The sequence below is a fragment of the Canis lupus genome, chromosome 2, assembly GCF_011100685.1.
Source record: "Canis lupus familiaris isolate Mischka breed German Shepherd chromosome 2, alternate assembly UU_Cfam_GSD_1.0, whole genome shotgun sequence".
Taxonomy (NCBI): Eukaryota; Metazoa; Chordata; class Mammalia; order Carnivora; family Canidae; genus Canis; species Canis lupus.
Window position 1 is genome coordinate 84,365,860 of NC_049223.1, and position 21,712 is coordinate 84,387,571.

Below are 21,712 nucleotides of genomic sequence, written 5' to 3' on the forward strand. Positions count from 1 at the left end.
TGAATCTTAGACATCGGGGGGAAAGCCAGCAAATCAGGATTTTAGCCAAAATATCAACTGTGCTTGTGAGTCAGATAGTTGAAAATGAGCTTTGGGTTCACCCGAGCAGCCCAGCCCAGTGTTGTTCCGTTCCTCACAGCTCCTCTTTCTACTCGTGTCCCTCGGAGCTCTTCTTTTCGCTCTGGATCCTAAGAAGCAGTAAGGAAGAGAAAAACCTCCAGGCATCACCCTAAAAGGAGCAGTGCTCATTGTTGTAGAATAAAAAGATAATGGCCAATTTGTCAAGAAGTGTTGACAAGAAAGATAAAGTTGGAAGTAATTAACCGGCTGACATGCTGGGAGTGATGTGTCTGCCAATGGCTCCCTAAATCAGCCGGAGCCTTGGAACTGTGACAGCCATTCATCATTTTTACAGCACGCCTCTGACAGGCCCCCGGCTTGGAAACCCGGCCAGCACAGATCGTGCGCTTTGCCACTCCAGGGCCGTGCGGCCTCTCAGTGACTTACTCCAGATCGGGCTAGGTACCCGGGCCCTACGTGCAGCCGGGGGCGGGTGCCTGGAGGTGATGGGTCACGCGGAACAGCTTGCCTGGCTTCTCGCTGAGCGCCGTGTTCATCCTCGGGGTGGGCGCTCTGATCCCCGTCTGATGGCAGACTTCCGCTGGAACATCGCTGAGTGTACGTGGGAGAGCGCTGGATGTGCTCCCGAGCACCTCGCCTGGTGCCGCGCTGCCCACCGCCAGCCAAGAAGGTGTACCCGGGAGATGGGTCACCGGCGTGGGAGCCGCGGCAGGAGGAAATCCTGGAGCTCTCCCAGGTAGTTACTGAGACGGGATCAGGTGGGAAACATCTCGGTTACGTGCAGAAGCAAAATACAAAGTTCTATGAGTGCCCTGCTCACCGCTGACGTCTAAAGTACTTACTTATTTGTATAGAACATGCCTGGGTGAAAGCACTGTTCTGGAAAGGGGATTAAATGGGAGTGACATTTAACAAAAAGGCAAACCTTTTCCCAATCTTAGAAGGATAGGATTGTTTGTCTCCCCTGCACCTAATCCACGTGCCCACACAGCTGTTAGCACTCTGTCTTTTTTAATTCTCGAGAATTCCCTCCTTGTGACATACAGATTTAGCGTGTCCTGGAGGTGCTGAGGCAGACGCGCTGTTTAAGCTGCAGCCGAAGGAAAGGGGGAAGATCAGGCAAGAGCTCTTTGCCCTTAAGACACTCTGGACTGAGACGTCAGGAGGCCACTGGATTGTCCAAGGCAGGCCACCTCTTCTGCATCACATCGTCTCTTCTCTGGATGCCTCAGGTGCCCTAGAGCACCAGGGGCACCCCGTGTCCCAGCTACGAAGCCTCCCGATGAGGCCAGCCTCGTCTTTGTTAACATGCAGAGAAGTTAAGTGATTTTTCCTGAGTTCCTGAAGCAGCAAGAGAAATCTGACCGTACCAGAGCCAGGGGCGCTGCGGTCCCCCACCACCTCCCTCCGACCTTCGGTGGACGACTGAGGCCAGCCGGCCTGCCTCACTTTCCTACAGCCTGCCTTTAAATCGTCCTTCATGGCCTTTCTCCGGGTCCCACTTCATGTGCTCTCGGGTTGCCTTCTGTCTTCGCTCCCGTCCCTTTGCTTTCCACTATCTATTCAGGAGACTGTCACCGCCTTGAGTTCCCCGGGGTGACTGCCTGGGAAAGGCGTCGGGGCCCAGCCTGCTCCGGATCTTCCCGGCAGGAACCAAGCCGTTCTGTTTTGAATCATGCTTGGGGCACAGAGCTCAGTCTCGGGGCCAGGAGAGGGGTCAGGGAGGGGTCTGGAGCAGTCACCCCACCTGTAGGCGAAGCAAGAGAGACTGCTCCATGGCGCTGGTGGTGACCCGGGGCAGGTCCAGCCTGGCCCCATCTTGGCTGCCGCGGGGCTCCTCGGTCAGACCTGCCCAGGTCCCCTGTCGGCTGGGTTGCGTGTGTCACCAGCCTAGCGCTAAGGGAATTCAGAGAATCCTTCCTTGACGGGGAACCAAATAAAACACAGACTGTGGTCTGCACTAGAAACAGGAGAGAGAAGGCCCAGAGCTATTTGGGAAGCGGGTGCATAACGTTCTCATAAATTCCTGTCGGGAGCACTAGGAAAGCCTGAGCGGTCCCCCAGATGTGACCGTAGATGCTCCTTATTTGACTGACTTTCTGACCGGCTCGGGCTCTGCTCTTACAGCCTGAAGGTCGCTGGGGCACCAAGGCTGAGACACCGAGAGACCAGGGCGATGACCGAGTGAGCCATAAAGAAGTAATTCGTTCTCAGGCCACGTGACTGGATTTGACATCAGTCCAGAAACCTGTGGAGCAGTGGCTTCCAAACGCCTTCAGGAAACCACGGAATTCCTCGGGTGGCAGGAATGGCATGTGGGTGGCAAGCCGGAGACCCTCCCGCTGCTGTGGGCCGGCATTACGCCCTGGAGCTGGCAGTGCCTGACGCTTCCGGTCAGCTCATCCTGCACAGGAGAGCTCGACGGGGAGAGCCACGGCCGAGTACACGGGCCGCCCGCCCAGCCCTGGCCCTCGGCCGTCGCCCTTGCTGGGGCGCCTGCGGAGGCCACCGGAGGAGCCCCTTCCCGTCTGAGTGACCCGCTCACCCTGCAGGCTCTCCCCGCTTCTGAAGAGGGATTTGGGGAGAGTGTGGAGGGGAGGCGCCTGGTGTCCTCTGCTGTGGGAGGCAGCGCGGCAGTGTCTTGTTCTAGTTCGTTAATCCAGCCCAGCTCCGGAGAGCATTTACCTCAGTTGCCAAGAATCTTCCCAGTGTCTAGTTCTCAACTCAGCCTCCCTTGATAAAAACTAAATCTTGGGGGACACCTGGGGGCCTCAGGGGTTGAGCGTCTGCCTTTGGCTCAGGGTCCTGGGGTCGAGTCCGACGTCAGGCTCCCTACGGGGAGCCTGCTTCTCCCTCTGCCTGTGTCTCTCCAAAATAAATAAGTAAAACGAGTGAAAGTGGACGCACCGTGCAACCACCCCTTCGCCCCTTGCTGACCTCCCTCGCTGGGTTTGCTTGTCTCCACCATCCTTGTGTCGGCAGGTTCAGTGGCGGGTGCTGGGATTTAGTACGTGGATAGGCCGTTTCTGGTTGCTCGGTACACGCACGACTAAGTTCTCCAGTGGCTGCTCCCGCTGGAGGCCGGGGCAGAGCGCAGCTGGACCCCACAGCGCCGTGCTCTTGGGGGCTCGGGGCTGCCCGGCCTCCAGCTCTCCCAGCTGGTTTGTGGCGAGATCTTCCCACCCGGCCGGGGTCGGCAGGGTCTGCTTTGCATGGGAAGCACTCCCGCCGTCGGAATGTCCGGCCTCGTTACGCCCACAGCAGTCACAGGAGACGGGCTCGCAAGGGAGCGTTGAGAGAACGCGCTCAGGGGCTCCCAGCTGCCCCATTAACAGGAGCTCGCCAGGGGCCTGGGAGTGAAGGCAACTTCTTCCCATGAGCCAGCCTCTCCCTCGACTCCTAAAAATCACGTCTGAGTTTGCAAGGGGAGTTTCAGAGGACAGCCTCTTGTCACCCGAGTAGGCAGCTTACGCCTACTGTCACCTAATCGCTCAGCTTCCGGAAGACGGTGCAGCCTGCACTGGCTGTGCGGCCCCAGCCCCAAGCAGGCGGCCTTGGAAAGCCCACCGGGGCGGCCCGCTGGCGCGGGTGGGGGGTCTCACAAGGCATATGGGCGGCTCATGAAGGGGGGAGAACCTGGGGCCGGAGGAGGGCGTCAGCCTCGGCGTCCCTGGGGACGTGGCCAGGAAAGGCCGCAGGGCTGCTCGTCCGCGCGGCGCATCCAGGGTTGGCCAGGTGCTCCCGCCGCACACTCTTCGTGTTACTGGGTCCCCACGGCCGTGTGACAGCCTGTGATCTTGGCCGCAGCCAGGTCGCGTGTGGCGTGGAAAGGTCGGTATTAGCACCGCCTTCGCCGAGGTGGGACGACCACGTGAGCAGTAAGCTGCCCGTGACCTGGGGACCCCTTCGCGGCTGTCCTGGTGCATCGCCTCCCCTGATGGACCGCCAGAAGGGGTGGAGGACGGAGAGAAGTCAGGGGCCCAGGCAAGAGCACAGGCTCTGCGTCCCGGGTGGTGGCGGCTTCCGGCTCCGGGAGGTGGGGACACAGCTGCGCTCTCCAGCCTCCTTGTGGCCCACCCGGGGAGGCCAGAGGGACAAAGTCCTGCAGGAAAATAAAGTGGGGACAGGGAGGAGGAGAGAATAGAAGGGGGCTGCAGCTGGTTAACGCACAGGTCTCTCCTCGGAGCCATCGAGGGACGTGTGCACCAGCTCCTCCCCTTCGGGCCCTCGATTCAGGCCGGGGACCTCGTACTGGGAAGGGACCCTTTCTCAGGCTGATCCCACTCCCTTTCCGTGTCTGTGTTTAGTCATCTAGTCGAAGTTGTGATTTTGCAGTGATTGTCCCTATCGGGAGCCTCGGGCCGCGCCTCCCGTTTTCCTGGCGGTTGCTGAAGACCTGGTCGGTGGTTCCCCCAAGGAACCCAGCCCCCTCTGTCCTTCGCGCTGGGCTCTGTCTGCGGCCTCGCTCCCCTCCACCCGCGTTTAGGTGGGACGTATGGTGCTGGTGACTTACTTGGACTTTCCCATAAAGGAGTGGGGCCATATGATGACTTTTGGTTGTTTGTGTGTGTGTTTTTAACTTGCAAAGCTGCGTTTGTCCTTAGAGGAGGGCGATCGAAGCTGGAGCAATGTTAAGGTGAAATTCCTGCGTCTCCTCTGCGGTTCCTAGTCGCTACTTCTTGATTTGGATCAGTTTGTTGTAAAGCCCTCCTTTTCATGTATCATGAGTGGGAGAACGGAGTGGGGAGGGCCTTTTGCTTGTTTCTTGTTTTGTGTTGCTTTTGTCCCAAGTGAGGCAAGCTTTGCCAGTGTTTGTAATTTGTTCCCGAGAATCGCATTTGCTGCAGAACACAGGATTGAAGACATTTATTGAAACTCCTGGATTTTTAGGTCTGATTTGTGGAGTTAACTTATTTTGCTTTAGGTAAGGAGCATACTGCCTTCCTCCCCAGAGCAGTCAATACCTATGCCGTGGCCATCCTAGTCGTCCCCTCTGAAACCCAAAAGAATATATAGATGATATAATTACATGTATTTACATGTGGCATATAAATATACATGGACTCCCTTTCTTGCCTTTTTACGCTTCTAAATTTTTATTGGGTTCAAGGAACTAGATAATCACAAGTTCGTACCTACTAATATTGATTATTAATACAGCTCACCTAGCCCCCAGGTGAGTGAGCTTGTTAGAAAGGCTCATAAGGGGCACCTGGCTGGCTCAGTTGGCGGAGAGTGTGACTCTTGACCTTGAGCCCCACATTGGGTATAGAGCTTACGGTAGGTAGGTAGGTAGGTAGGTAGGTAGGTAGGTAGGTAGGTAGATAGATAGATAGATGATAGATAGAAATTTTTAAAAGAACCTCATATAGGACTTTCTGAAAGAAATCATGATGTTATGGCTCCTCTTTGAAACTAAGAACATTTCTGAGCCCCGCAGCAGACTGACTTATAGGGAACATTCTGGCTCATTGCTTTGCACAGAAGTACAGGTGGGTCTGCCCAGTGGAGCCCACGAGAGTCGCCTGCCTGCCATGAATAAAGGAGAAGGACGTCTGTATGGTGACTCTGGCCTCCCGTTGCAGAGCCTGGAGCCTGGGCCCCTTGACAATCTGAGTAAGGGGCCCAGGATGAGTTTGGAACCTGCACTGATGATTCCCTAGTGCTGGCTCGAGTCTCGGCCTTAGGTGTGCACTTTTTCTGTACACAAGCCTATAGCCATGTATGTAGCAACCTTAATTCTTAGACAAAATCAGGTGAAGGAAGAGGCGTTTATCGGGCTCTGCTTCACAATTTCATACCCTTTATCCCATTTTGTTCTCTGAAAAAGCCTGTGGAAGAGGTAGGATTAGCCACATTTTATAGATGAGAAATGTAAAACTCAAAAAAGGTGTCTTGCTTATGGTTGTAGAGCTTATACGTAGCAGAACTGGACCTCCAGGAATGCAAACCCAAGCTTTCTGACTCCAGATCCAAAGCTGCTTCACCCCGCACCTCCCCTTAACAAAGGAGAGTCACAAGATTGCTTCAGATCATACAGAGACTGTCCGCCATTCATGGTGGGCCTTAGGGAAAATTGCTGCACTTTCAGGCCTGGGTCTCCCCCAGGAGTGAAACAAAATTGAAAATACCTTTCCTGCCCACTGTCTTGGGGATGCGTGAGGTCAAAGGAGTGATAGGCTGGAAGGATTATTTGAAATGTGCTTTGTAAACATGAGGCATTAGATTATTACTTTCACAAATGTTAATGTCTTTGGTTTGACAGATTTTGGGCAGTTCCTTTGTGGTTTTCTTGGAATAAATGTGGAATTTGAATTTCAGAAAAATAATATTTATACCAGCAATCTGTTGCCATATTACCATGTTAAACCTCAATCCTGGAATTTCCCAAAACCACTTAAAAATTCATTCTAATCAGATAGACAGTTTGCACTTAGGGCAGTAAACTGGATCCCTCACTCGTTAGAACAGCCTGGACTCCCAAGCTGGACTCTGACGGCTTGCTCCCCGCCTGAACAGAGAACGTCACCGTTGGCCCCTGACTTCCTCGGGCCCGCTCCATCCCCCGTTTCCTTCCTGAACATTAGCAGCCACTTAGTTGCCATTTGCCCTCATATGTACGTTCCTGTTGGAACAAGGGTGTCAGCCCTGCTGCTGTCCGGCTTCCAGGACGTTCTCCACAGCCTCTCTGTTAACCGGCTCCAGGCCCAGACCGTCACGGCTCCTGCCCGCTTGTCCCCATACATTACAGTCCCCCAGTCGGTCCCAGTGGCCGCATGCTGCCCACGGGCGACAGTGTGTCGTCAGTGAGAAACCTCGCTCTGCCAGACGTGGGGCGCCCGGGCCGGGTGGGCTCTGCAGCAGGGGGCTGGCCCTGGAGGAGGGTCTAAGGAAGAGTGTGACTGCGGAGGAGACCGGTTCTGTCAGGGGAGCAGTCAGATGCTTGCACAGCCACAGTAGCCGGGGCGCCCTGTCCCTACCGCAGGAGGCTGGCCTCGGCGCCACCGCCGTGTCTCATTCTCTGGGCAACTGATGAGAGGTGGCGAGAGCTAGAGGTTCAGAGGGACCTCATCTGGTTGTGTTCGACGCAGGGCCGATTTTGGACGCAGGCCTTCTAGGTTCTAGGGGACAGACGCATGCGGCCCGGCTGACCGTGTCTGCGAGGAAGCCCGTCTGTGCTGGCGGAGAAGGGGCCCCACAGCCAGTGAGGCTTCCTGTCTGCCAGACGCTGCGCCCTCAAACCAGGAGGGTGGGATCAAGATGAAATCATTCCTTAGCTGAAGTCATTCGGGCTGAGCTCGCTGGGTGGTCGTACAAGTCGGTGCTGTCTCTGCACCTGCAAGACACTGTCCCCAACGTGCGGGTGAGCCATCCGCCTGCGCTGACCCCCACGCCTCCCACCCACCCCCCTGACGTGAGTGTAACCACCTCTTCCTTTTGTTTTCCCAGCATTAATAATAAGCTACAGCAGCCAGAGGCAGCGGCCGGGGTGTTGGAATATGCCATGAAACACTTCGGAGAGCTGGTAAGTGCCTCGTTCCTTTTGGAAAAGCAAGAGGTAGAGACATGGCTAGGGAGGCGCTCGGCCACACCCCTGAGAAAGTTGCTTTCTTTTGTCTTTCTCCCAGTCGGCAACGTCCGATGCTGACTTTCCTGTATCGCGAGGATGAAGGCTGTGTGGATTCTGTCCACACTGAATATAGCTCGTGAGGACAGGATCTGATGAATAGTAATAGCTGGTGGATTTCAAACCCCTGGCGTGTGCCCGACCCTTCCGGTATTTTCTGTTCTCCATCTCACTCAGTCCTCGCAAGGGCCCTGTGAGTAGAGGTACAACCGTTACCCCGTGCGACAGGAGAGGAGCCTGTGGTCCCATCAGCACAGCAGCCTTGTCTGAGCAGTGAATCCGTGGCCGGGCCAGCACCTGAACCCAGGCCGTCTGGCATCACCTGTATGACCCCAGCCCGAGTTACTGTGTGTCTGTCTGTGGCACCAGCATCGCCGCTGGCCCACGGTTCCTGCTCAGTACCTATCTCAGAAGAAAGCACGGCCAGTTCTCCAGAACGCCACGTACCGTGATGACACGTGCCGTTGAAGAGCTGTTCCACTTGGTGCATGCTCGCATAGCTGCCTCTCTCCTGCCGTCTCTGCCTTATATCACTAGTAAACGTCTCCATTACCCTGTGTGGCCCTGGCGGTGCTCTGGTGACTCCCTAACCATATATAAAGCATTGACCTCATCAACTCAGCGTTGACTCCCCGGAATGTTAAGTTCTGGGTCCATTCGATGAGCCTTTCGTGAGTCATGGAGGCCACTTACCCAGGTTTGCTGGAGTCCAGAGCCCGGTGTGTGAGAGAGAAGAGATCGGTGCTGCCTCACAGGCTCTGCCTCACACGGGGGCTAGGAAGTTGGACCATTTTGCCGTCCTGAGTTCAGATCTGTAACTAGACCACGATGGCAACTCTCCTGATGACAGCAGAAGGGACTGTGTCTCATCCACCTTTGCCACCATCCTCGGCGGAGGGGGCCCGTAACTCCAGGCAGAGACGCCCCTCCTTGGGTGACCCTGGAGCGTGGGCCACAGTAAGCGCCCCGAGAAGCAGGGATTCGCGAGCATCTGGCGTTCAGGTGGTCTGCCAGCGGATAGCTTATCCCCCGTGGCTCAGAGGACCGGCCCTCGGGGCCAGCTCCTCCGTCTCCAGGCCCTTAACGTGGCCCTGAGCGCCAGGATCATCGCTAAGCCCAGGGTGGATTTTCTGTTATATTTAGGTAGCTGAAGCACATTAGGCTCGACAACGATTTGCCTTTTCTTGGCAGAGTCTGCGCTTTCTCAGCACAATTTATGTAACAGCAATCCCATTAGGATCTTGTGTGATTCATTGCTTAAACCTTATAGTTTCTGCAATCTATTGCAACTCAGAATATCCTGCCCCCTGCCTGACCTGCTCCATATGCCGCTCCCTCTGCCTTCCGCCCGTTCCTGCCGAGCGCCTGCCATCCGCCAGTCACGGGCCCCTTTCTCTTTCCCACCCGGGCAGAAACCCAAAATGGGAAAATACCAGCGTTCCTTTTCAGTTTCAGCATTTTTCATTTGATGCTGTCTTCACAGTGACGCCTCTGAAGGACAGTGACTCTTCTGTTTTCTCTCTTATATTCTTCTCAACAGGCTTAGAAAGTGAAGTTCAGGTAGTTTCACCTGCCACAGAGCCAGGTGTGCCTGTGTTGGTGAGCCGTGCCGTTCACGGACGCTGGGGCGAGGCTCGTGCAGGGCCCGCGGAGGGGACTGGCCGTGCCAGAGACCAGCGAGGGGACATCGGCATGAGTTCACAACCGAAAGTAGAAGTGACCTCCTTACAGAGGTTCAGGAAGGAAAGGTCCTTTCAGCGAGCTCAGCAGAGTAGCGGTCAGCACGTGTACCACGCAAATACCGGTTTTATTTAGAAAGGAGAGGAAGGGGGATCCCTGGGTGGCTCAGCGGTTTGGCGCCTGCCTTTGGCCCAGGGCGCGATCCTGGAGTCCTGGGGTCGACTCCCGCGTCGGGCTCCCGGCATGGAGCCTGCTTCTCCCTCCTCCTGTGTCTCTGCCTCTCTCTCTCTCTCTCTCTATGTCTATCATAAATAAATAAATAAATCTTTTAAAAAAAAAAAAGAAAGAAAGGAGAGGAGGATGGTGGGGGAAATTCACGTGGGGCCTGCATCGAATACAGATTCCACTGCAGAATCGTCTTGTTAGCAGGATCCCTGGAGAGCCACTACCCTGGCCTGGTAGGGAAATATCCTCTTTCTGAGCTGGAGATAGAGAAGCCCAGAAGACCGGCTGAGGGGGAGGCCGGTGGGGGGCAGGAAGAGACACAAAACAGTCCATCCCCTGACCACTTAGAGAGCCGGAGTCTGTGCTCACGTGGCCAGCACCACGTGTCAGCATGGCACACCATCTGCCCGGGTGATGGAAACCAGCCTTTGGCCCCTGACACTGGTGAAGCTGCCAAGCGCTGAGCAGGAGGGAACATTGGGTGGAAGGAGGAAAGGTTTTCCAAAGAATTTTAAGTGGCAGTGTTATATTGTGTTTTAAATCATTATTTCCTGAAAGTTTAAAAACGCAGAGCATCAGGAGCTTTTAAAAAGCGAGTTATTTTCCTCTAACAACTATGCATAAAGGCTTGGTCTTTCTGGCCCCGCCAGGAAAGTGGCTGCCATCCCGGTCCTGTGGCCCGCCATCCGCAGTCCAGCGGATCCAGGCCGTGGCATCTTGCAGGAGTCCTGGTCGGGGCTTCCTGCCGTCGCCAACGATTTCCCCTGTTGTTGCCTCCCCACATGCGGAGCTCTGCGGACCCTGGCGTCTGGGCAGGAAGTGATGAGGCGTGGACACAGCCTGCCATCTGCTCCTGGATCGTCCCAGGATCGTTCTGTCCGTGTGCCAAGTCACCAGCATTCACACCACCCCCAGACATAGCTCCAGACGTTCTCAAGTTCTTTTCAACCAGAGCCAAGACGTATGGGGATGGGTGAAGCACCTAGCGCCTTAGGAAAGGCAGTGTGGGGATCCCTGGGTGGCGCAGCGGTTTGGCGCCTGCCTTTGGCCCAGGGCGCGATCCTGGAGACCCGGGATCAAATCCCACATCGGGCTCCCCGTGCATGGAGCCTGCTTCTTCCTCTGCCTGTGTCTCTGCCTCTCTCTCTCTCTCTCTGTGACTATCATAAATAAATAAAAATTAAAAAAAAAAAGATTTAAAAAATAAAAATAAAAAAATAAAAAGGAAAGGCAGTGTGTGGCTTGCTCTCCACGCCCACAACAGCCTCTTTCTTTTCCACTTGGCAGGAGATCCAGGCTACCTGGTACGAGAAACTGCATGAGTGGGAGGATGCGCTGGTGGCCTATGATAAGAAGATGGACACGAACAAGGATGACCCCGAGCTGATGCTGGGCCGCATGCGCTGCCTCGAGGCCTTGGGGGAATGGTGAGCTGCGTCCACACAGCAGCCAAGTGGCTGCCACCGATGTCCTCGCTGGGGTTTTAGGACTGGAAGGGCTTCCCCCGTGCAGAGTTCTCACCTTAGACCCTTATGTTTGTTTCACCTGCTACCTTCCTGAGAATCATCTACCACCTGGGTGTTTTGGGGTTTTTTTTTTTTCAAACTTAAACTGTAGTGCTCTAGGACAGGAGAGGCTCAGGTGAGCCCCTGGGATCTATACCTGCTCCCTCTTGAACTCTGACTGGGAGGACCTCAGGTTCTTACTCTGCAGCCTCAGTTTTCTCTTTATTATCTCTTGTTAATGATTTTGGAAAAGAAGAAAAATTCCTGCCCTCTTGAGATGCTTCATCTTTATAGAATGCTTGCTTCATGCCCAGCACTCTACCAGGCTCCAGAAAGACAGAAAAAAAGGCCTTCCTCCCATCGTGGGACTCGTGAGACAAGCACATTGCAGATAGTAAAGCTGGGGAGGACAGTGACAACAGTGTGAGCAGACAGCTTTGCAGGCCAGCGGGAGGAGCGAGGTGGCCTCGCCGTTCTCCCTGGAGGAAGGAGTAAGACTGAGGCGCAGCTGAAGGAGATGGGGGTGGGGAGGGTACCCCAGCTAGAAGCAACAGTAACGCTTACCTGAGAACACTTGACAAGATCTTGGTCTGGGAAGCCTGCGGGGGACGTTGAAGTAAACCTGGCCCCTATTCTGTTTGCCAGCCTCTAAGTGCAGTTTTTAAAAATAGTTGAAACAAAGTGCCCTAGTATCATAGTGAGATATTTTACGGTTTTAAATCGTTAAAATGCCATTCCACTCCCCGTGAGTAGATGATCCAGACTTTCTCTGAGACATGAGACCAAAGGTCCCATTTATCCATTCAGCCAGTAATTATTCGTGGCCATTATCTGCACCGGGCCTGAAGGACGCAGTGGTGAGCAGGACAGACCCAGCCCCTGCCTTCCCAGAGCTCACAGGCCAGACAGCTGGGCTGTCGTGATACAGAGCGAATACGGTCATCAAGAGGAAGCACAGGGGGCCGTGGGAGATAGGAAGGGGCCCCGATCCAGGTTTAGAAGGTTTCGGAAGGCTTCCAGGAGGAAGTGATACCTAACTGGAATGTGTGCGGTGAGGAGTGAGCACAGTGTGTTCAGCATTCTGAAAGTCCAGCATGGCTTGGAGGGTCGGGGGTGATGTGGAAAGGTCAAGGTGAGGCAGGAGAGGTAGCCAGGGCCCTGATGCTGTGGGGCTTATATGCCAGGTGAGGGGTTAGGGCTACTGACAGGCCATCCAGGGACTCGGACAAAACCCTCTCGGAGCAAAGTAAGAGAGTGAATTGAAGGGAGACCAGAGAAGGGATGGCAGGACCAGCTCAGAGGCCCAAGGGGACAGATGGTGGGGGTGGAGAGGGAAGGGGCTGTTTAGGAGGCGTGTTGACAGGATTTGGAGGCTGATTCGATGTGGAAGTGAGGACAGAAGGAGTTACAGTTCTAGCTTCTGGAATAAAGGCAAGACCTTCCAACACCCAGAGCTCCTCAGAGGCCAGATCAGCCCAAAGCCTGAGGCTCCCCACCAAGCAGGCCTCAGGGGCCGTCCACGGCCTGCGCCCCCCCTGTGGATCTGCCCCAGAAGGATTTGTTTTTTTAATCTACGTTCTTACATTCGTCTTTTATTTTTAAAGCATAATTTTTTAGAAAGGATAATGGCACAAAATTCACTAGTACAAAACAGTGACAGGATTGTGTAAACCAAGTCTTCTCCTTGTCCCCCGGCCTCCCTGTGCCCCGGGCACCGACCCTGTCCTGTAGGTTTCAGCGACGGTCCACAGCTGTGCACCTGTGTGCATTAGGACGGTGAGCCCTGTGCACCGTTTGCACCTTGTTTTTCCACTTTTAACATGTATGAGCCACTCTTTCACATCACTGCCTACAGGTGCTGAAGGGCCGCGTAATGTTCCACTAGGTTAGTAAACGGCAGGCTACCTAAATAGGCAAATGTAGATTTGTTTCGACATTTTATAGCTTGGACAATTTAAGAATGTTACTGGGAAAAAATATTAAAGGAAGTCTTCTGAAAAGAATGTCCTCCCACTACACATTCCTTCTGTGCCTAATTATAGACACTCTTCGATAAATGATTGCTATTTTTGTTTTTTAATATAAGGTTGTTACTGTATTCTTAAGATAGGAGATGTAATTGTACCGCATGAAAATTTAATGTCAATGATTTTAGCCTTAGGCATTGGATCACACATATACAGATAATCGTTCTAAAATTACTTGAAATTAGTTTGTCTGGTTTAACCATTAGCAGGGAGATTCAAGTACTTATTTCTGTAATTAGCATTCACACTCCTTCACCTCCGTGAAGAAGCATATCCTATCAGACCTGCCTCATTACTTTGTATAACTAAGGATTGGGGGTTTTGTTTTTGTTTTCTGATGTCCAGCAGGTATCTAGAAACTGCACTAGCCACTAGCCAAGTATAGCTATTTAAAATAAATAAAATGAGATCCCTGGGTGGCTCAGCGGTTGAGCGTCTGTGTGGGCCCAGGGTGTGATCCCGGGGTCCTGGGGTCGAGTCCTGCATCGGGCTCCCCGGTCTCTGCCTCTCTCTGTGTGTCTCTCATGAATAAATAAATAAAATAAATAAATAAACAAACAAACAAATAAAATTAATCATTCAGGTCACACTAGCCACATTTCAAGTACTCCATAGCCACACATGGCTAGCAGCTACCACAGAGGTGCAGATGTAGAACATAGAACATTTCCATCACTTTCCAAACTTCTTTTGGACAGTACTGATCTAAAGCAAAAGAATAGTATGTTGAGAAATAGCCACATTATTTCAAAAATAATTTTCTTCCACTATCAAATTGGTTATCATGCAACCATGTTATTAAGAGAAAGATTAAAAAAAAAAAAAAAAACCACAAGGGGTAAACATTCCTAGAATTCAAGTCTAACCAGTTCCTAAAATGTTTTAGTATCTCTCTGTTGGCCTTGGGCTTCGTGTAAATGTCACAGCCGAGCATCCAAGTCTTTGTGTTGTGACTCCAGCCCGTTTCTCAGTGAACTTTACCTCATCATCTGAACTCTGGCCAAACTTCACTTTTGTCCAAACCCCACAGAATTTGTTTGGTTTGCATTTGTTCATTCACTTTGCCGAAGTGCCCACCTCCTCCTCTGCTCCTTTTTCCACTTTTTGAAACTCTCCCCACCTTTCAAAGACCACCTGTCCTGTTTCTCCCTCCTTGGGACCCTTCCCAGCCCCTCCCGCACTTTAGGAATTAATGACAAGCACTTCCTTCCACAGGTTACGTAGGGATAGCTTGGGTGTATGGAAGGACTTTCTTACTTTTTTTTTTTTTTTTTTTTTTAAGATTTTATTTATTTATCCGTGAGAGACACAGGCAGAGGGAGAAGCAGGCTCCCTGTGGGGAGCCCAGTGTGGGACCCGATCCCAGACCCGGGATCACACCCTGAGCTGAAGTCAGATGCTCAACCGCTGAGACACGCAGGCATTGCTGGAAGGGACTTTCAATGTGACTCAATCTAATCCCCTGTGACACTCAGGGAAGTTGACTGTGTGAGGTCGACACAGCCTGCCTGAGGGGTCCCGAGGGCAGGTGATCCGGGTCTCCTGTCGTGGCAGGACTCGGTCCCCAGTACCTCTACTCTCTTGGAGTCATTCCAGTTTCATAATTACCTATAAAGTATAAGTGGCTGGTGATGCTGACCACGGGATTTAGAAATGCAGCAGACTGAAAGGGATTTTTAAAAAGATGAAAGAAGCAGAATGCTTTTCCCGATCATCTTACAGTGTGCTTGTGTGGTTGGCTCGGTCAGTTCCATCAGCCGTGATCGGGGGTTCCCAGGGAGCTGAGAGCCCACCCCGCCCCCCATGCTCCTCTGGCTCCAGGAAGCTAACTACAAGAGCTCGCCCCCCAGCCCCGCCCCAGGGCGCACACACAGCCCTACCTGCTGCCACAGTGAATGCAAGTAAGCAGCTCCCCGCCCTGCTCCGTAAGGCGGCCTCTGGGTACCGGAGAACAGACTGCTGGGGAGCGAGATGATAGGCAGCCAACCAGTCAGGTGTCCACGCGAACGGATGCTTTCTGAGCTTCCTGCACGGTGCCAGGTGGGAGAGTCACAGTCTGGAGGGTTCTCTCCCGGTGTGCTCAGAGGGGTCAGAAGACAGATCCTGGTGTTTGCCCCACAGATGGTCTCATATTTTTTATTCATTAGATTTTGTTTCCCCCTGCCTTTGAGAGTTCGAGTTCAGTATTCTTATTTGTAGCAAATGCTCATGAGAAGGGAACCCACCTCTGTGTGCTGGCAGCTGTTGACATAGCCGTGGCCCGAAGGCGGTGCCCGTTACATCAGGGGCCACTGCTCCAGGATGCTGCTCCTGGACTGCTCCCTGTTTTGTCTTTGGAGGTAACAGTTTGTGATGTCTCATACTGAACTCACTGCCTGCCTCCAGATGAAAGTGAAGCTATACCCCAGACCCATGGCACAGAACTGGGTGGTCCGGAGAGAAGGCTAGAGGACGGTGAGTCCCCTGCGGCCACCAGCTGTGCACATTACAAATCGAGGGTTGGAGGGACCATCCGGAGATGAGATAGCTTTCTCCCCTACGTCCAGGAAGGACCCCGGGCAAAACCTGCTGCTGAGCCAGTGGTTCTCAAACTGTGGCCCCTGGGCCACAGTCTCAGCATCACCTAGAATCTTGTTAGATGTGTGCATTGCTAGCCCCAGTGCAGAGCTCCAGAGTCAGAACTCGAGGGGTGACACCCAGCGGTCAGTTTGACGGCACCCCGGGGTTGCGATGCAGAGGCAGTGTGAGCACTGCTGCTCTCGGGTCAGCCCTCACGGGGCCCAGCAGGGGAAGGTTTCTGGGTGTGGATGGCAGGAAGCCAACATCCACCTTCATCCTGCTCCGTCCCTGAGCTTCAGTCAGTGCATAGGGCTGCCCACTTCCCCTTCCTCTCTTTGATCTGAGCTGTGTATTGAGCTAGAATGTTGTGTCCCTGGCTGTCTGTGGCTTCAGGTCTGTGGAGCACCATTCAGATCTCAACAGCCATGGGAGTTGTGCAAAATCTGAGTGAGCATCTGGATTTTTGGTGGGTGTGACCGTGGTAGAGCCTTCTTCCTTCTGTGCTGGCTGCTTTCGCTCGAGCCTCATCTCAGACCGCAGCCATTTGTCTCACACTTTTAGGAGCCCATTCCCCCTACAGCTTTGAGCCCAAAACGAGGGTCCAGATGTGTCTCTTCAGATTGCTTTCTCTGTAGGCCTGCGAGGGGGAAGAGCCGCAGTTCTTGGCATAGGACAGAAGCTGTTTAATATTTATGAAGGGGGCCAGGACATTTCAGATCACAGAGAGTTAGACACAGTCCCTCTCTTTGATAAAGTCAACTCGCAGACAAGTCGTAAGCCACTAGGCCATAGAAACAACAAATCGCTGACCACTTCTCCTATATTTTAGGACCCAGTCAAGGGTGCTTTTTATTTAAAGGCTCCCAGTTTTGGGCAGGCCCTCGTCAACCAGTCCCGGTGGAGCCCAGCTTAACCCAGAGGTGGCGAGGAAGAGGAGCAGATTATGGAGGTGATTTCAGCTAACCCAACTCTATGGTTCTTCTCCTCCAAGGGGGCAGCTCCACCAGCAGTGCTGTGAAAAGTGGACCCTGGTTAATGACGAGACCCAAGCCAAGATGGCCCGCATGGCTGCTGCAGCTGCGTGGGGCTTAGGTGAGAGGCTTCCCTCGCCGGCACCCCAGGCAAGGTCGGGGGAGGCCGGGGGCTCACGTTCAACAGGGAAGGTGCTGTGGCTCCAGGTAGAGATGTCAGGTCCACAGAAGTGTGCAGCGCTCTGTACGCACACGCACCTCTCCCAGGTGTCCCTTCTACCTGGTGACCACGACTAACTCGTGAGACGCAGGTAAAAATGGCCCTTCCTGGTGAACCCAAGGAAACCGGTGAGCAAGCAGCAAACTCGAGATATATCATGGGGTTTGTTTGGTATCATTTATGTTAAACAAATTACTGGGCCATCTTTCTGTGTTATAAATAAAATCTACAAGTAGAAATTTCCTACCTACTGTTCTGGTTCCACTGTCATTAGCCTCTCTCCGTATCTTCTGCTGTGCATGAGGCCTCCATATTTGAATCTACATCATGATACGTTGTGGCTGCTGGAGCTCCAGCCATCGTGTCTGTAACCCGAGCAGGAATAAAGAGAGAAGACAACCTTCTGCCTTCTCTCATTTCTTAACTGTTATTCTAGAACTTTCCTAAAACATATAAAAGTGAAGAAAATAGTACAATACATCCCCATATGCCCTCACCTTCTCCAACAGTCATAAACATTTTGATAATTTTGTATTTTCTGTTCTCCTTGCCCAACGCTCACCCACCTTATTCCAACTCCCTGAGTATTATAAGGCAGAGATTTCCATTTAGTCCAGCAGGCACGGGTAGATTTCTGACAGCAGGCGCCCGCTGAGAGGATTACCCTCTATTCGAGAGATGTTCTCAACGGGAGGGGAAGGAATCCACAGGCTGTTCACCTATGGAGCCCAGAGGAAGGTTATGTAACCTCCTACCTCCATTCCATCCCTCTGGAGTCACAGAGCTTATATCCTTCCCGTTCATGAGCTCTGGGCTGGATCCAGAACATTTTTCAAAAACAAATTGCTTCCCGAGGAGTCATCGTTTGCCATTTGCTTTTGCCCAGAGGCACAGAGAATGAATGAGCCGATGGTCTGGAGTGAAGGGCAGTAAAATGCCTTGTAAAATCAGCTGCCCTGCAGTTTGCAGCTAATGAGGCTGATATCTTTTCTGCAGATGGTCTTGGAAATGTTGGCGTTTGATACCCGCTCACCCCATCGGGGGAAGCGAATCTCTCTTCCCGGATGCAGCCGTTTGCCCCGTCTGCCCTGATAGAGCCCACCGTGCTATGACCGAGCCCATCTTTCTGTTACAGCACAGCCTCTTAAAATATTTCTCTCTTCCCTCCTGAGGCACAGGTAGTGCCAGAGCGAGGCGGGCAAACTATCTGTCTAATCCTGCCCCTGTCTGGGTAACGGCCGTGTTCAGTTGCTTAGGGGATAATGTCATTTCCAACATACCGTTGAAGTGTGAGCTGCTTTGCGAGTAGGAAGAAAGCCATTCCATCTCACCTAGGGGAACCGGAGAGTTCTCTAGGTTAATGAGGTGCTACATTAAAGCCTCTTGACATGTAGGCTTGGCACTCACGCGGATCCTCCCATCTTTCATGGAAGCCCCCGGGGCAGCAATGGAGGCCTGTGTTTGGAAGACAGATGTGGCTTTGTTTGTTAGATTGGCTCGCGCAACCCCATGGAGTACAGAGAGTCTCTGTAGGGTTTTGATACATCGGGCACAAGTTTGTCTTGTCTGAGCCCCAAGCTAAATGCAAGTAACGGTGACAAGGCCTGTTTGAGCTGCTGCCTTAGCGCAGCGAGCTGACGGCCCTAATGCTTCTGTGTGTTGTAGGCCAGTGGGACAGCATGGAGGAGTACACCTGTATGATCCCTCGGGACACCCACGATGGGGCATTTTATAGAGCCGTGCTGGCGCTGCATCAGGACCTCTTCTCCTTGGCTCAACAGGTAAAAACTCACGTGTAATCAGAGCATCTCACAAAGAAGATAACTGTGTACCCCGTCAGTTCCTAGGCACGCGGTGCCCCTAGAAATGGGCTCACGTACTTCAGTTCTGGTGTTTGGCCCTGTGAGCTCATTAGATTCTAGGCTTTGGAGCATAGTACTCCTACGAGGACTGCCGGCACGTCCGCCAGAGCCCCTTTCTGCTCTGAGAGGGACAAGGCACCGTTTACACTGTTCTGGAATTAGCTTCTCGGGTCATCTCTGCATGCCGTGGTCACTTTGCCAGCGATCCTCATAGTGGAGAGAAACTGGCTGTTTCCCCAAGGAGGCTTTGGACAGCAGCAGTCCCCTCTGCAGCAGAGACCGGCCACTGGGTTCTCCTGGCTGTACAGCTATGTCCCAGCTTCTAGGCGATGACCTTCCAGGAAAGATAGCACGTATGGGAAAATCCTGTGCTGGCTCGCAGAATGAAAGAATGAGGTCATCACATCCTGACAGGCGCTGGGCTGTCTTGGCTGAAGTGCTGGGGTAAATGACCTGAGCACCTCAGGGATGAGGATGCGGTCATTAATCTCAAACATTCGAGAAAGAAAAGCTCCACGTGTGAGGTGTTCAGTTGATGAAACAGAAGTCCCCACCCGCAGTCCTGTGGCCGTGCTCCGAGCTCGGACTGACCCCAACTGAGGCCTGCGCCGTCCGAGTCGTGGGCACAGAAGCCCCCGTGACATGGACAGGATTGGGCGTTCTCTGCTGGTAGCAGAGGGCTCCCTCGTGAGGGCAGGATGCTTAGGAGCCAGTGACGACCACGTGGAGCCCCTGGGAGTTCGCACAGTTGAGTTTCACAGGTGTGTCCAGCTTTTCTTCCAGAGAAGATGGAAGCAGGCAGGTCCACACTGGCCTCTGGAGGTGCAAGAACACAGTGATTCCGTTTCTAAGCCTACACGTTCCCTCCCCGGTTCCCAGGATGCAGGACGGGAAGCTTTCGGTTCTTACATGTTTTGTGTTTTCTGAGAAATGGGATAATGTTCTTTAGCCTTACAGATCTGATAAAAGGTTTCTTCCTTTCTTCAGCGAACTTCTCTCTTCATCACTTGATTTTTAAGCAGTGAGTAACCTCCAGCTCACTGGCCAGGCTGCAAACACAGCACGACCCCTACCCCGAGGCCCGCGCTCAGTTCTGTGGTTCTCTTGTTTCCCTTCTAGTGCATCGACAAAGCCAGAGACCTGCTGGATGCGGAGTTAACTGCTATGGCAGGAGAGAGCTACAGTCGGGCATATGGGGTGAGTGTCGAACGTTTAGAGGCTCATTTCAGTTCTTTTTTCAGCCTGGGCTAGAGCGCACTCCCAGGCTGCTGGGAACATGCCTGTGTATTCTCAGCAGATACCCTGTCACCAGAAGGAATGATTGCAATGAATCCTGGCTTTTGGATTGTTGATGCAGTATTAAGTCGGAATGTGGTTTGCTTCCACCAGGCCATGGTTTCTTGCCACATGCTGTCCGAGCTGGAGGAGGTTATCCAGTACAAACTTGTCCCCGAGCGACGGGAGATCATCCGCCAGATCTGGTGGGAGAGACTGCAGGTGAGCCTGCTAGAAAGCCCCGGGCCGCCCGCCGCCTCTCGCTCCCCTGCGCTTGCTCAACACGCACTCGCTGCCTCCCCACGGAGGCTGGGGTTGCATTCGAGGCAGAGCCCCCAAAGGCTGCGCACCTAAGCCCTTAGGGGTGAGCAGATGACCAGCTCTCCAGCCTGCGCCGACCCTTCTCTAGAAACACGAGGAAATGTCCTTAGTAAGTGACGCTTCCAGGCAGCCTGTTGGGAATCTTAGCCTCGGGATCAGTGGTTCCTGGCCTCAGCTGCCCGATGGAATGACCTGCAGAGGTTTTTAAAATCTGGATTCCCAGGCCACTTCCCAGACCAAATAAAAGAAAACTTTTGGGGATAGACCCGGGATCAGTATCTTTTCAGCCACCCCACATGCTTCCAATATGTGGCCAACCAGAACCACTGCTCTAAATCCACTCACTGGCCGCCGGCATCCGGCTTTTTAAACGGGGCTGCCTCGTGTTTCAGCCAAGCAGCCCCTGCCGTTTACAGTTCCTCAGGCCAGGGTCCTCCTCTGTCTCTCTTCAGACTTTTTTTTTTTTTTAAGATTTTATTTATTCATTCATGAGACACACAGAGAGGCAGAGACACAGGCAGAGGGAGAAGCAGGCTCCCTGCGGGGAGCTGGATGGGGACTCGATCCCGGGAATCTGGGATCACGCTCTGAGCTGAAGGCGGGCGCTAAACCGCTGAGCCACCCAGACGTCCCTTCAGACTCTTTTCTACTGAAGTTCCTCTCATGGAGAAACCTCTCCAGGTCCTCCGTCGGTGTTTTCATTGTACATCGTGATCACTTGAGTGTGAGGAGCGGTCAGTTCCAGATCTGGGAGTCAGCGGTCTTAAGTGTTCCTGGAAGCGACAGCTCTCCCGTTCTGTGAGTCGGTAGGAGGACACGTTCAGAAGCTGCTCATCCCCCTGCACATTGTAATCCGCCTCCTCGGCTTTAGACTGTTCTCTTGGCCCATCCACACCTATTTCCAAATTCTGTCTCCAGGCCAGTCAGGGTCTGGGGTTCCAGGCCCCTCAGTAGGCCGTGATAAAACCTTTTCACTCCAGGCTGCATTCCTGTCTGGGAAGCTCAGGGCACATTCCACTGGCAAGGAAAGAGCAGCGGGCAAAGGATCGTGTTCGTGAATACAGTCGTTTATGCTCTGCAATGAGCACATGCAGTTCTTTCATATGTTTTATTAGCAATTATGAAATGCCCAGTGAATGTTTTGATGGAAAATTGTCTATTGGACACCAGAAAAGAATTCCACAAAGCAAGCATTTCCCACCTGACTTGTACATGCCTCATTTTTTTTTTAAGTGCCCATAATGGGGTGAAGTGTTTCCACATCAGAGATGTGGGGAGTCTTCCGCCATCCTAACAAGGGCGACTTTATTCAAATAGAGACCCAGACCGGGGTGGAGTAAACGAGTGTAGGGGAGGGGA

The 21,712-nt window shown here is 53.1% G+C and overlaps 1 protein-coding gene and 1 long non-coding RNA gene across 2 annotated transcripts in view; one reads left to right on the forward strand and one right to left on the reverse strand.

Annotated features, from left to right (window-relative positions):
- Positions 1-21,712, forward strand: part of MTOR (mechanistic target of rapamycin kinase) — a 120,091-nt gene that overhangs the window by 72,186 nt on the left and 26,193 nt on the right. The window contains exons 29-34 of the mRNA XM_038532031.1: positions 7,531-7,606; positions 10,901-11,040; positions 16,696-16,796; positions 18,561-18,676; positions 19,877-19,954; positions 20,147-20,254. Coding sequence (XP_038387959.1) covers positions 7,531-7,606; positions 10,901-11,040; positions 16,696-16,796; positions 18,561-18,676; positions 19,877-19,954; positions 20,147-20,254 — 619 coding nt within the window. The remainder of the gene's footprint in view (positions 1-7,530; positions 7,607-10,900; positions 11,041-16,695; positions 16,797-18,560; positions 18,677-19,876; positions 19,955-20,146; positions 20,255-21,712) is intronic.
- LOC119870513 lies at positions 5,868-9,648 on the reverse strand. The gene is made up of 2 exons (XR_005356196.1): positions 8,402-9,648; positions 5,868-7,427 (listed from the first exon to the last, which is right to left on the reverse strand). It is a non-coding gene; the product is annotated as an uncharacterized LOC119870513 (long non-coding RNA).